The sequence below is a fragment of the Myodes glareolus genome, chromosome 17 (genome assembly GCF_982192425.1).
Source record: "Myodes glareolus chromosome 17, mMyoGla1.1, whole genome shotgun sequence".
In the NCBI taxonomy this organism is placed as follows: domain Eukaryota; kingdom Metazoa; phylum Chordata; class Mammalia; order Rodentia; family Cricetidae; genus Myodes; species Myodes glareolus.
In genome coordinates this window covers 56,942,618-56,958,725 of record NC_142042.1, presented here as the reverse complement: position 1 = coordinate 56,958,725, position 16,108 = coordinate 56,942,618, and the positions used below count along the sequence as shown (strand labels likewise).

Below are 16,108 nucleotides of genomic sequence, written 5' to 3'. Positions count from 1 at the left end.
AGTTCTTTCTATAGAATAAATGAGAGTGGGTAGTCAGATCCAGTCTCAGCTGTAGCCCCACTTACTGCCCTCAGCATTCTCTCTGATTCTTTCTGCCCTGCCCTTCACCCTGAAACAGACTGGGAACAGTTCCATAGGAAAAGGACAGAATAGGAAAACAGTAATTTAAATGTTATCAAGTAGAACTTACGAAACTCTGTATTATAGTTACTGCTTCATTTTAGACCATGACCTTAGCACAGGGCTTCAAGAGTGATGTAGTGTGGTCACTAAGACCTATGGATCCCTTGGTCTACAATTATAGCTTTCCCCTTTGACTACCAGAGGGGCTAGTATTTGGTGTTTTCTCTCTGAGCCCTGGAGCAAAGTCAGGCTCTAGATCTAGACTTCCATTTTAATCTTGCAAAGAATTTTTTACTCAGAGTTAGAAAGCTTGGTGTTTACAGCTCACACTCTTAGTCCCCCTAAGATCACCAAACATGTTTTTAGTCTTCTGGACTGAGTCTACAATTTTTGCTGCTCAATCCTATCCTCTGATTCTGCCTACAGTCAACCAGGACATCTGAACTCTTCTTCCCAGGTCAAGAGAGGTTGCCTTCTTCAGAAAGCTTGTGGGGACTAGATTTCCCCCAGGCAGATGAAAAACAGACTGCCCAATATTGATGAAAAACAGAATGCCCAATCCTGGATATTCTGCCCACCTTTCTACCTGACCCCAAATTTCCCCCTCACAGCAGTGTTTAAAGCAACCTCCTGAAGCTGCTCTACTCAAAACTGCCAATTTTCCAGCAATGAAATGAGACCAATACTTGGGCGTGTCTGATGGGACATCACTGTATAAACACACAGAATCATATACTGTTTTGTGTAAAGATAAAACACATTTCATTTTCAACCATGTTATATCTGCCAGATAAATTGAACATATTAAAAAATGTGAGGGTAGGGAGAATCAAAACTTAAGTTGCCTCATAAGGAAATTCTACCTTTTAAGTAATAAAATCAAGTTTATACAAACTTTACCAGAAAAAAAGAAGAGTGCAATTCATTTTAAGAAGTCAGCACTGGGGGGGGGGGGGGGTAAAATAAAAATAAAAAATAAAAAAAAAGAAGCCAGCACTATTTATGCAAAATATACAAACTGATTAACACAAGAATTAAAAAAATGAGGGCTAGGAGCTGGCTCAGAAAGTAAAACATTTGTTGTACAAGTGTGAAGGCTAAAGTCTAGATTCTCAGAAACCACTTAAAAAGCAAGGTGGGCTCAGGCGGTGGTGACACAACTTTAATCCCAGCATTGGGGAGGCAGAGGCAGGTGGATCTCTGTGACTTTGAGGCCAGTCTGGTCTATACAATGAGTTCCAGCACAACCAGGGCTACAAAGAGAAACCCTGTCTTGAAAAACCAAAAAAAGAAAAAAGAAAGAAAAAGCAAGGTGGGCATGACAGCCCATCTATAAAACCAATGTTTGCATAGTATTCCCTGGGGCAACCTGGCTCATTAGACTACCCAAATCTACATATTCTGAGCTCAAATGAGAGACGCCACCTCAATATATAAGGTGGAAAGAAAATAAAATAATACTCAACACTAATTTCAGTCCTCCTCAGGTATCCATGTGAGATAAAGATGTTTGCCACCAGGGTAATTATCTGATTTCAACCCCCAGAACCTACAGGGTAGAAGGAAAGAACAGATCTTCTCCAAACTATCCCCCTAACCTTAATGTGTGCATTTTAAATTTGTAAAAAAAAAAAAAAAAACAGAGAAGCGGATTCTAAAATTTGTACTAAAAGAAAATCTTAGGTTAGTTTAGAAATATTCAAACTAGAAAAACAGCGCTGCTGGGAAAGCGCTCCATTTCACTGCAGCCGTGGCCGGCTTGGCCAATGCACAGGTGTTCCCTGACTACTCACCTCCTCTCCTGACAGGTAATACGCGGCGAGGAGGCCTCCGATAAACCGAATGTTAACTTCAAACACAGACACCTCCGAATTCTGGGGAGACAAAGTAAAAACACTCACATACACAAAATACATTACAGTTTTCAAATATTTTTTAGTACTTCAATTGTTTCACACAAAAAATATGTCTTAATATTCTACATTTTCATTTCTCCTGCCATGCAACCTCATCTTTTGTTAGCTCAGCAAAGTTCCTCTATGCCTATCACCACAGCTTCCTAAGTGCCAAAATCAATGGACCCTTTTTAGGTGGACCCCACACAGTACTGTAAACTTATTGCCGTACTTACTACCACGGGCTACCTTTGGCTCCTTCTGAAGGCCTCCACTTCCTAAATAATGGATCGTGAATTCTAAAAACAGAAACTTCTCTAATGATTCCATTATTTTTAATTATTGTATCACAAACTCTATTTCTATCTCTTCTCATAAATATTAAATATTTTTCTAGTGCCTAATAACATAACAATTATTAAAAGAGAGGCCAAAAACCAGGAGAATTATGTTTAATGAACCAATACTCCTGAAAATCAGCTCCTATCAGAAACCAAGGTTGATGTTCACCCCATCTATACATCAAAAGGGAAAAACGAATGTTTAGAAATTTAAAATTAAAATACAGAAGTAGAAGAAAATGTGACAACTTGAAAACTTAAGCAGATAATGTGTAAGAATAAAATCAAAATTTTGTAATAAATCAGTTATGAATTTTAAATTCCCCTAAAATGCAAATTATCATAAACAAAAGATCATAAACAAAACTAAAAGACAAACAAACTGAAGTAAATTTATCATAAATATTTACATGTCTAATATACAAACAATTTTGTAGAATTTCAAAGTGGAAGGAGGAACAGACTCTTACAAGCTGTCCAAGTATATCTACTTTCAGAATGAAGCATGCATACATATATAAATATAGAAAAAGGTTTTATAATAAATAGCAATAGACAAAACCCTTAAAAGAAATAACTTAAACAGAGGATGGAGAATTAGCCATTAGGAACACTGGTTGCTCTTTCAGAGGACCTGGTTCAATTTCCAGCACCCATATGGAAGCTCAGAAATGTCTATAACTCGAGGCCCAGAGGATCCGATGCCCAGTATAAATAAACATTCTATATAAGAGAATCTATATGCTATAAGTGTATAGGCTTAGATATTAGGAAATTTCTGGGGCTAGGAAGATGGTTCATCAGGTTCATCATGAAAGCATGTGGACTGGAGTTCAAATCCCTAGCTCTCCCACAAATGCCAAACAGGTATGGCAGTCCTCCATGAAATCCCAGCAAACAGGAGGCAGAGATGGGAGAGCTAGCTAGATTGGCTGAATAGGTAAGCTGTGGGGTCAAGTGAGGGGACCTTGACACATTATTTAAGGTAGAGAGCACTAAGCAATCAAGTGCTTTATCTAACATCAAGTGCTGGCCTCCACATCTCCATTTGCAGCTGTATGGTAGACTACACCCAGTCACCCAGGTGGTCACATTGGTTGCAACATTGCGAATGAAGTCAAAGGAGTCATGCATGGAATGTGTGGAGTTGAGATACTTCCTCTCCTACACATTAGAGGTCAGGCTGCCTGCCACAAGCAATGCTTGACCCTCCCAAAAGAATAGCAAGGAGACACAAAGAGCTGAGCAAGAGTCACAGGAGAACTGGACCAATAGGAAACTGAGGGACCCCAAGATAGTGCTCCATGTTAATCTTGAGGCATCCTTCATTCTACCACTACCCCTGCAAGCAGTGCTTAATATCAATTCATATATTTCCAATATATAGCAAACAATAGCTCATGCAGTAGACATTCAATAAACAGCAAATGGTAACAATAGCCTTCATACTCACTTCTTTGCTTTCACTTTCATACATACCCTCCTCTCTATATTGCATGTTTAATGGGGCTCTATAAATTAGGGGTTTTGTTTTATTTTAATTACACTTTTGGCCATAACTGAAGAGAGAAAAATTCTCAGTCTGTCTCTGTCTTACCCAAGACCCTTAAAACAAAACAAAACAAAAAACAAAAAAAAAAGGAGCAGCCTAAAACCATACCTAAGTCTTATGGCCCAAGACTCAACATCAGACTCAGTGCCTTATAGTCTAAGCAGTTTAAAAGTCTACTCTATTCAACCTTTTCCGACAGCCTCTTGTTGCTCTTTGAGTAAAATGCCCACTAAGATCCACTATGTTCAGATCCCTCACACTTTTTCTGCCACCTCACTAATTTAAGATTCTTTTGTTTGACATAATCATATGGGCCTGCTTGCTAGTCCCAGGATGGCAGACTTGAGGCCTGATGTCACTTTATCCTTACTACTCCCTTAGCTGACCTCATTCCCCCATCTCACTGTGTGAATCATTCTATCACCTCTTACAGACCTCAAAACAAAAATATCACCTAGCAGAGTTTATTCTGGCTACTGGATTTAAAATAGCAGTCAGTCATCAGTAACAGCTTTTACCCCACACTATATTATAAGTAATATTTACATCATCTATTGCTGTATAATTATTTGTAAAATTATTATCTTCTCTCACTAGAGAGAGATGATAAGTTCTAAATGGAGAGAAAGAAGAAACAGGGACGAGGCAGAGAGAGAAAGTAATGACAGAATTTTACAAAGTTAATGAAAATAAAAACCCTCATTTTGAGTCTTTGAACAACAGTGCTGATGGAATTAGAGAGCACAGTAGGGAAGTAAGAGGGAAAGACAGATCACCTTTTAACAACTAGACTAATAAACATTTCAACATAGCATAACAAGCAAGATTATAGGCATATGCTTTTAAAAGGCAAGAGAATATAATCTCAAACCTCTAATTCTATCTATTAACAGTAAGCCTTACAGCCACATGCACATGGCTTTCCTGGACCATCTTCTCAGAAATGTCACATTCATAAGGAATTCCTCAATAGTTAGCAATACTCCACCACCACTTACTCTAATCAGATGTCGTCTACTATTCTACCACTATTACTATAAATGCTATAAAATAAGTATTAATAAAGCAGTTACCAGTTTGTTAGACTTTAGTTCATTGCCTCTCCCTGCTATGTCCTTACCTGGCTAAGACACTATCTTAAATGATAATTGCAGGAAATATGAAAAGATAGTGAGAAAGGATAAGTATTTACACATAAATAACAAAACAAATGATAATCCCCAAAGGAAGAATGAGGACTTAGCATGGGTTCAACAAACTGCTGAGAACATGCTCACAGTACAGATACCTTCAACCATGAAGCCTGCTATTCTCCAGCAGCACGTACCATATGTAACTAATAACTTCTGGAAACATATTCCCACCTTCCTGGGATCAAGGAAGTCCAGGGTAAACAGTCCCAGCAGACTCAGGGATTGATGAGAGCCACTCAACTGGTTCACAATGGTGCTTATGTGACCTCTCATGCATGAGCAAAGTAGTTATGAGAACTATGCTATTCGGGAACTAATTATATCCATAATGACTCTGTCCTGATGAACTCACCACTTCCCAAACACCCTTTCTAATCCAACACATTAGTGACTAGATTTCAACAAGAATTTGGGAGAATACAAATATTCATACCAGAGCATTAAAACTGTCCTTTCATCATTAATTTAAGAGATTAGATAAACTGCCAAAGTATACACACCACACTGAAATCAAGGTTGTCTTCAATCCATCTTTGCCCATCCATGAATTCATCATGAAGTCCCATGATATAAAGGGTATCCAATGCATCCACTATGGTGGCACCCATCTGTGAGCTTCCTATATTTAAGAGGAAAAAATAGCTGTTGTTAAAGAACATCCCTTTCATAGGAGGTCAATTTTTAGTTTTGTACATATTAAAAGTAAATCAAGCATTTTAATGATCAAAAAAGAATGTCATTGCTCACTTTTCTATTAGACCAGGTAACAGTAACATTTTGATCTAGTTTATAAAAGACAAAATTAGGGGAGCTAATAAAAATTAAAAACAGTAGATAAATATATACTTAACTGAGGTATGAAAAATGCAGGTGGGTAATGATTCAAGAAAAGAGGACAGCTATTCAAGATGACAAGCTAAGTCACAACATAAGCATTCTGGTGCAAATTCAAAGAAGAAGGGAATATATATATATACATACATATACATATATATGTATGTGTGTATGTGTGTGTGTATATATAAAATAAATGTATAAGGTCAGATAAGTGTACACAAAGTAAAGTGTTAATGCTCTTTAATAAAAATAAAAAAACAGGAGAGAAAAAGGAAGCCACTAAATAAAATACACACAGAGAAAACCAAAATACAAGATACCACCTTTAACAAATAATCCTGATTTTAAAAAGTTTCAGAAAGGAGGTGGAAAGAAATTAACTGGACAAAGCAAACCCAACTGAACACACAGGACAACCTACTAGTCTTTCATTTCTTTCTTCCTCTTTCTCTCTCTTTTGGGCATGAGAGTAAGACTAATTTTTTCCTTGAATGGCTTAAGTTATATATACAAATATATTTTTATCTTTGTACATAAGCTATATACCATTTTGTTCATATATTCCAAACAATTCCCTTACCTCATCAATAAAAAGTTCAAATTATCACTGCACAGAAATAGAGATCTTGGAGGGTACTTTAAAAAAATCAGGTCTCATTTTCAAAAATAAAGAAAAAATAATAATTCAAAAAAGTTGCCTTACCAAATATGTTAGTGGAGTGTCCTTTCCTTGCAATAGGTCTGAGCTCATTATGTCCCCATCCATATGTTCTGTAATTATCCCAGGCATGCTTCATCATCTGAGAAGAGAAAAATGATAATACACAATTTGAAGCTATCCATGGACTATTTTACTTCATAAAGTTTAGAGATGGGTTATTCTATCTTTATCCATGCTGCCATGTTTCCTGAATTAGCATACTATTCAATTAACACTTGTTTCGAATACCTACTGTGCTGGCTACTCTTATGTCAAGCTGACACAAGCTAGAGTTATCTGAAAGGAGGGAACCTCAATTGAGAAAATGATTCCCCAGCAGTAGGGCATTTTATTAATTAGCGATTGATGGATGAGGGCCCAGTCCATGGTGGGTGGTGCCATCCCTGGACTGGAGGTCCTGGGTTATATAAGAAAGCAGACTGAGCAAGCTAGGGAAGTAAGTCAGTTAGCAACACTCCTCCATGGCCTCTGCATCAACTCCTGTCCCCAGGATACTACCCTGTTTGAGTTCCGGTCCTGACTTCCTTCAATGATGAAGAGCAATATGAAAGTGTAAACCAAATAAGTCCTTCCCTCACCAGCTTGCCTTTTGATCATGGTGTTTCGTTGCAGCAACAGAAACTCTAACACCTACATTTAATTACAATCTACACAACAAAAAAAATTAGATGTAATCAAAAAGTTATTTGGGGAAAGAAAGGTAGCTATTTGGCATTCTTTCCTTTTGTAAACTGCTAATACTTTGGGAAACAGCTTTTCTGTCTTCACTGTGATAATGACCAGATTGTCAGTCAAGGGGCTTTGCTTCCACCAACAACTAATTCAGCCTGATTACACAATCTCTTATCTTTAGGCCAGAGACCAGAAGATTTAGTGTTGCAGAAGCACAAGGCAATCCTAAGTAATATGTAACCAAATTGCCATGTGTATATTCTAACTAAAATTGATTTCTCAAAAACAGGCAAGTGAAAAAATTTATCCACAGGTTGTAATTTGCCAATCCTTGCTCTAGTCACAGTGACTAGAAAGGTATATGGATCAAGTAGGCTATTCAAGTCCTTTGTATTCATATGATTATAGTCATTAAGAGTAAGGAGATTATCTTATTATATGATCTCAAGGTTTATATAATATAATTTAATCCTAAATGGCTAACTCTCTCCTAATAAAGAAAAACTAAGTAACAAAAGGAAAGAGACAGAGTCAAATGCATATTACAGACTTAGAATCAGCCATGCCTAATGCCCTTGTTCAAAGGATAAGAATAAGGAACCACTTAGAAACAACTCTGGCTACGTCTGTGAGGGTGTTTTCAGTGATCCAAGCTAAAAGTGAATCCCACCACCATCCCTTCCACTTGGTTCAAACTGGGGAAGGGGTGGGGGAGGGAGAAAGCCAGCTGAGTTCAGGATTCATCTCTCTCGCTTCCCGACTGCAGATACGACTGACTAGCCATCTCACCATCCCTGACACAGCAAGGTCCTCTCAAACTGTGAGCCAAAAAACACCCACCTACCCTCCATCCCTCCCTCCCTCCCTTTTGTAGCTCCTGTCAAATACCATGTTATAGCAGTGAGAAACACTGACAGACTAAGTTTAATACACACACACACACACACACACACACACACACACACATTACCAGAATATATACAGAGATACTTGACTGTATAAATTAAATTTATCCTAGAGGTATACCTGGTGAAGCTTCTTCTCAAGCAGTATAACGGTAAACTATTATCAGGAGCCCCAGTTAATACAGTTTAACTCAAATTCACTAGAGCTGGTACTATCTTAATCAATAATTCTTAATTGGTCAATCTAGAATTAGAACTTGAAAGACTTCTGAGGCTAAAAGTTTCAAGAATTTTGAAATTAATCTTTTTCTATCCTTCAATCCACAAAGAATCTCTGGAAGGACCATAGTCCCAATAGCAGCACAGTCCCTCAAACATGGCTCCTACAGCACGGCGTGTTTACAGTCTTGTCTGTGACAGGATCTGCACAGCATCTGGTACAGCCCCTTCAAACTGAAAGCTTTAAATTGTTTATTCAATACACAAAACATATACACAGATTCTACATTCTACTCATTATAAAGGCCTGTGTTTCAAAAGAGCTCTAACACAGTGAAGGTAAAGGAATCACCTAAACTAACTTAAATTAAATTTTTTATTTCAAAAACTTTAGATTATGATCAATAAGAAAAAGACAGCGCTCCAATCCCTGTCATCAGCCTGGGCACTGAATTACAACGACCCAGAAGAACAAACACAATGAGTGTGTAACACTACATAACATTCAGTCAGATACGTAGCTGCAGCCATGCCAATCACCACGCTCGGCTTATTACCTCCTTAATTTTTTCTCTTTTCTTCCTTATCTCGGTGTCTTCTGGGTCCCCACCACTGACCCCCACACGCTGAGGGACAGGGACAGGTGGCAGTACCCTGGTCTCCCTTATCTTCATTGCTTGGGCTACTTTACTTTTCTCTGTTTGAATTTCTGCATGGATTTCCTCTCTTGACTTTCTTAATTTTTCTTTTGCTTCTTCCAGGGCCTTCTCATGATCAGCTCTGATCTTATTTCTCAGACGCTCTTCTTCTTCCCTGTAAGTTAAAAATAAATAAAAATAAATTTAAATTTTAAAAAAAATGGTAAGAAAATGTAGTACACCAAACCTTAAAATTCTCCCTCTAAATTCTAATGTCCCCCATTAAAAGCTAAGAATTACTAGTGACAGAAACTCATAACTGCACAAAGAGCAGGATAAACATAAGGTGGTGTGAGAAGGAAAATGTATTCTAGATGCTGAGTAAATACTGTACACAGTAAGAGGACGCCTAGAAGAGAGCTCTAATTCCATGAGAGAGAACAAAGAAAACTACACCAGTAACTTGAAGGGATCCATGGAATGAGAGCAAGGATGGAGGCAGGAAGGTCCGAGAGGACCAGTGGGAAGGGGGAGCAAGGACATCAGTGGGTTTAAAGAGCAGAGGGAACAAACGCACAAACCCAGGACCGAGGGAAGAGACGGGAAATTAGAGACAGGAAACTTTCATTTATTTAGTGCAGCAGATGCTGCTGAAGCTGCTTTGCAAATGGCCAAGACTAAATAACCCAACAATTCCCAAAGATGAAGATCAATTAAAACTCTCTTCAGTCTTTTTTAAAAATAAAAGCTCTACTTCAGTTAGTCGTGAACACAGTGTTTCTTTTCCTAAATAACTGAGACCACAGTGTTTCAGATTTCGGTCTATGAGGTTTTGGAAATTTTAGTTTTGTTTCCCTGACTCAAAACGCTCTGAAAGTCTGAAGCCTTTGCATGCATGCCAGCTTTTCCGACCAGAGCTACTCAACCTGCGCTACGCAGAGCCTTCCAGTGGATTTAGTGGACACAGTGGGTTGGGACTGCCCAGAGTATAACTGCTGCTCCATGAGGGATACCATGCTTCATTTTCTTAGGAAAACTGTTCCAGAGTGGCAGTGCCATTTCACTTTCTTACTAGCAATGCCACATTCTCAACAACTGCATTTTCTCCCCAGCTCTACTTTTGTGGGAGAGATCTCAGTCTTCTCTTCAGAGTCATGAATGTGTCCATGCACATGAACACAGTCGAGGTGGAGACTTGTTAGAGCCATTACTTCCCAAAGAAACTGGCATGACTTCTCTTTAAACAGGGAACAAGCCATAATGGCCAGAGTCATCTCTGCAGAAACTGGACCTAAATAATGCTGGACAGAATGTAAAAGAGATCTGCCACTCTAGGGAAAGTTCGGTGATATATACTCCCCCGAGACAAGGTTTCTCTGTATAACAGCCCTGGCTGTCCTGTAACTCACTTTGTAGACCAGGCTGGCCTCAAACTCACAGAGACCCACCTGTCCCTGCCTCCCAAGTGCTGGGATTAAAGGCCTGTGCCACCACAGCCCAGCTAGTTTGGTGATTTCTTTAAATAAAATTTAAAAAAGCAAAACAAACAAACAAACAAAAACCCTAAACATGCAACTGTCAACAGATTCCAGCAAGTGTACTCTTGCACATTTATCTCAGAAATGAAAGGTTATGTTCACACAAAAACTTACAATGCTCTCCTGTCATAGAAAGGCAAATATTGTTCCACTCATGGGAGCTGTGTAGGGACGGTGAAGCTACGGAGCTGCAAGCAGAACAGTGTTATCCAGGGAGTGGAGTAGGGGTCACTGTTTTATGGACACAGAGTTTGTTTCCAAGATAAAAGAGGTCTAGAGATGAAAGAGACTGGTGGCTATGAAACAATACAAATGTGCCTGATGCCATTTTACTTCAAGAAGGCTAATATGATCAATTATATATACTTTATCGTAATTCTTGAACTGGAAGAAAAGTCTATATAATCATTTATATTAGTTTTATTCATAATAGGCACAAACTAGAAAAATCCAGGTGTCCTTCAACAGATGGTTAAATAGAAGACAAGCACACACACACACACACACACGCACACAAAATACAAAGCTAGCTTACCAAAAATAGAATTTTGTGCCTGCCCAATAGAACACACCATAATCCATCTATGCCAACCAAATGTTTCCCACCTATCCAAAGCCAGGGGTAACCACATAACCCTAATTTAATAAAGAAGAAACTACGAAGAAAATATTTCCCTCTGTGGATTAAGAAATGGACAAAGCCAACTGAGAAAACAGCCTTTTGGCTACAAAGTCCAAACTGACCAAACTACTTATCCTTCTCTTCAATGCAGCGGTGACACATATGCCGTGACAGCTGCAGCCACGGGACAATGAGCGTGAGGACAAACTGCCGGCGTGGAGCAAAAGATGAGAAAGGGAGCTTCTGCTGGAGCCCTCAACTGTTTGCCCCAGTTTTCAGATCCCGTGGAGGGTCTGCCAGGTGGGTGCTCTGTCACTTTCAGACAATTTTCCCCAGCTTACTCTATGCAAGCATAAGCTCCACACAGGTTCAGAAAATTGGAGAGCCTAGGACTGATCCCCAAGGATCCCCAAGGACAGTCACATAGGAGAGCTAGCTCTTTCAAGGAAGTTTCTGTCTTCATGACAAGCAGCGGAGTCTCCCGGAGAAAGCTAGGGGCTAGTAGTCGTGCTCCAACAAGCCACCTGTCCTCAATAAGCCAATGAAAAGAGCTGACTGAAAGAAGGATAAAGATTCAGTGACAACTCCCCTCAAGTCCAACTTTTGTAATGTGGCCACATTGAATAAATTCCCTTTTTCTGCTTTTCATTATTAAATTGGCTTTTAGTTGGCTTGTAAAGGATGGGTGGCCAAACCTACTGGGCACAGTATGTAAACACTAAGTACAGTAACAGCTTCCAGAGCTGTGTTGCCTCACCTAACTGCTCAGTAACATTCAAAGCCCACCATGTTTGAAAAAGCTCACAGACACAACTGTAAAGCACTGAAGCCCTGCAAATAGGCATTATATACGACCATCTACAGTTAGCCCCGAAGTGGATGGCAAGGGATACATACAGACCACAATATATCCCGCCTATCTTTTCCTAGCTTCTTAATGAAACATGACCATTTCACAGGGCCTGAGCTCACTGACAGAAATGCCTAACACAGTATTTCCAAAAATTACTTAGTCATAGTCTCCTTATTCTCCATAGCCCTTTCAGCAAGACAAAATACACTAGTTTAGGATATCTCTACATAAGGCATGTGGTATCTTCACTAGGTGGGTGACATTAAACATATATCACCTCTCTGAGCCTCCTTTTCTCATATGACAGAAAGCCCCTGCCAAACATACGTGATTTCTAGAAGAATGGGTGAGAGAACCCTAGGCTAGAATCCAGCGAAGTTCTCAATTGGGTTCCTTCATTCTCTTTGAGCTGTTCTGTCTTTCTCATTGTCACCCACTCCCACACACAGCCAGAGACACAGCTAATTAACGACGCAGGCTATATGATCATTGTCCTCTGGGACCAGGACCTGCATTCTTATTTCTTCCCAGCATCCCTAAACAGGACAATAAAAGCAACTTGTGAGAAATCTGCAAAAAGGTAGAAGGCAGCAAACCATAAGACAAGGCCTACAACTTTACAGGCAAAACTGGTGGGAAACTGTGCTTTCTCTCTCCTCTCTCCAGTGCCAATGCTGCCTTTATCCATGTGTCTACAATAGCACCCACAGTTACACCAACCTTCTATTTCTAAGGTCACCATTAAAGATTATAATTCCTCAATTCTTCCTGTGATACCTGAAAATTCCTGGGAGCAGTAGTTCTCAGTCGAAGCGGGTCTCTGAAGAAGTGCATCTTAGGGCACGCTATATGAACAGCACCTGTGCTTGTTTCTAGACTGCCTGAAAACTGCTGGATACAGAAGCCTCCCAAAATAGATGCATCTACTTCCAACTCCCAGGACACCACACCAGAGCTTACACCAGTTCAACTACTTTACTGTGGCCTCATTAGTTTTCTCTCTAACCACTGGCACCTCAGCTGGGGTGGGGGTGGAGGAGAGGTGTGCACACCTTTAATCACAGAGGCAGGCGGACCTCTGAATTCGAGGCCAACTTGCTCTACAGGAGTGAGTTCCAGGGCAGCCAGGGCTACACGGAGAAACCCTGCCTCAAAAAATCAAAAACCAAAAACCAAAACCCAAACAAAAGCCCACACATTCTCTCGCAGAGCAGTAGCTGAGCAGGCCCCCCAGTAAAACTCTTTCAAGGCCTGAGCCACAGGGCACAGGAAAGAGAATAAAATTCATGAATCACAGTTTTCTTTCATAGACCAACAAACAGCTTTACAAGATCTACAAAAATCAAAATGTCTTTCAGAAAATGTGATTGACTTTTATAAAACGCATGTGATACAAAGTAAAAGAAAGTATGTAAAAATAAAATTAGCATTATTCACTTAGAAAAAGGAAAATTCTTATTTCTAATCCAAGCCCCCAAATAGTGTTTGTAACTGTTTACCGAAGTCTCCACCAACAATCCAAATTAGAATAGTGGGTTCTGTCCCTAAAACTCACTTCTTTTCATTCTTTATTCTAGTAAATATCAACTTCTCTTGTCATCTAATTGAAACTCAATAGAAACTGCTCTCATTTTGCCCCCTAAATATTTCTGAACACTGTTTTCTTCAGTGTTTCTTTTTTTTGTTTTTGTTTTGTTTTTTCGAAACAAGGCTTCTCTGTAGCTTTGGTGCCTGTCCTGTTCTCTTGTAGACCAGGCTGGCCTCGAACTCACAGAGATCCACCTACCTCTGTCTCACGAGTGCTGGGATTAAAGGTGTGTGTCACCGCCGCCCAGCTTCTCCAGTGTTTCTACCTGTGATCCGAGCGACCTCTGTACCTGTAACAGCCTCCCAATAGCCTCATCCATCCACTGTAGTTTCACTGAAGCCCTTCTCCAGCTACACGGCAGAACAAAAAGCTTTCTGACATCATATAAACTGTGTAACCCTCATTAGAAGACTTCATTTATGCCCTCCTTACACTGAGGAACCCTACTGTGGGCACTTACAGATGCACCTCTCTCCATCTCTGCAGCTTCGTCTGGCACGTGCAGCCTTTGTGCACAGCCACTCTCCCTGCAGTCCTGAAAATACCTCTTTCCGCAGACTGTGTACATTATTCCCTCTATTTAAAACATGCTCAAACTCTTTCTCTACCTTCAAGCCACAGGTCAGTTATAATTTCTTCAAGTAATTCCTGGATTAGGAAGTTTCTCTAAGACAGTCTTGTGGCATCATAATCCTTTCTCTCATAATACCATCATACGTGGTGGTGTGATTAAATATCTTTCCTAACAAGATAAAAGCTAGCAAGTCCAGAGTTGCAGGGGGGAGGGGGGTTTGTTCAGCTCTATCATGGGAAGCTTAGCTCAACAGGCAGGTAACAGAGGCTCAAAAAAGATTCAAAGGCAAGCAAGTTTCAAGTCCTACCCAAAGTGCTGAAATACAGCCAAAAGAGCTGTAACAACAATTATCTTTAAAGTAAGCAACTTGCCAAAATCACCCTCAAACCCAAGTTAAAACTCATGTGGTAGTAACAAAACATCTAGTTGTTAATAATAGTGTCGTGTAAAGGCTCACAACATTTTACTTGATTAGCTAAATGCTAGATTTAATTGCTCAGCCACAAGTGAAGGACATTTGAAAGCAACATGTGTGAATCAACAATTTTAATAATTAATTTTAAAAATAAAACTTGAACTCCTTGAATTTTAAGTGATTTAGAAAAAAAGCACTAGAAATAAAAGGATAACACATAATTGGATTTCTCTCCAAAATATTAAAAGCTTTAAAAAATTTTACCAATAAAATTTGTCTACTAATAAAGAAAAATAATAAAATCTTCATTAGAGGCAAAAAAGATAATAAAAGTCAATATCCATTTCTGATGACTATATCTCATGGCAAAGGAGGAGAAAAAGAGAAAACAACCAAATAAAATACTTTCCAAAGGTAAATGTTTTTATCACACAATTCCTAAACTACAAAAGCAATTCCCTTCCAGGTAAATAAACAAGATGCCACCACAGCCAGGCGGTGGTGGAGCACACCTTCAATCCCGCACTCGGGAGGCAGAGGCAGACAGATCTCTGGCAGTTCGAGCTCAGCCTGGTCTACAGAGTGAGTGCCAGGGCAGGCTTCAAAGCTACAGAAAAACCCTGTCTCGAAAAACAAAAAATACAGGATGCTATCACAACTTCTACTCGACTTCAGTAGAAATGCATCAGCAGCAAAACTAAACAAGTAATGAAAGAAAGAATAGAACAGACGGAAAGGACTTATAAACAGTCTCCATCACGGGCAGAAGCCCGTAGGAACTGACAAGCCATTGAGTAATAGTGCGGCGAGAAAGGGAGAGGGCAGCAGTGCTCAGCACACACACACTCCTCCCCACCCTGTGGCCCCACCTGTCTAGACTCTAAGCCTTCCAACTTTTACTTTTGGCCTCTTCTATGGCAATACCATGTTTACAATGGTGAGCTTGGTCATGTCTATTGTTTCCTTGCTAAGGTTGACAGCCTATCCAAAAATTTACAAATAGCTATGAAACAGCCCTTTTAACCATCCTGTTTTAATAATATTAAAGGGAAATTTCATAGAATATAGGAGACAAATTAAAAAATAACTAACGAAGTTAGGTTGCTACTGATGTACAATGTAGACCAAGCATAGTTTTAGTAAATGACTATAGGACAATCAGCGACTGGTAAAGCAAATAGTGAAACAAACGAAATTATGTACAACTTAGTGAAAAATGACTAAAGAAAATTAAGAACTTCTAAAAAGAAATGCCTCACCTTCAAGGCCATGACAGAAGGACCGCTCAAACTTGGAGGTGGCCAGGAGATAACATGGTGCCAACCATTATAATGGAGTTATTCACAATTCAGTCTAAGATGATTCTCAGTAGCAAATGAATGTACTCTATCTACACAGAATAGCACCCTCACATAAACAACA

The 16,108-nt window shown here is 39.4% G+C and overlaps 1 protein-coding gene across 1 annotated transcript in view; it reads right to left on the bottom strand.

The window, feature by feature from the left end:
• Positions 1-16,108, bottom strand: part of Man1a2 (mannosidase alpha class 1A member 2) — a 127,608-nt gene that overhangs the window by 90,714 nt on the left and 20,786 nt on the right. Inside the window, exons 2-5 of the mRNA XM_048442188.3 lie at positions 9,016-9,271; positions 6,645-6,741; positions 5,605-5,723; positions 1,917-1,997 (exon numbers count right to left, since the gene is read on the bottom strand). Of these exons, the coding sequence (XP_048298145.2) occupies positions 1,917-1,997; positions 5,605-5,723; positions 6,645-6,741; positions 9,016-9,271 (553 nt within the window). The remainder of the gene's footprint in view (positions 1-1,916; positions 1,998-5,604; positions 5,724-6,644; positions 6,742-9,015; positions 9,272-16,108) is intronic.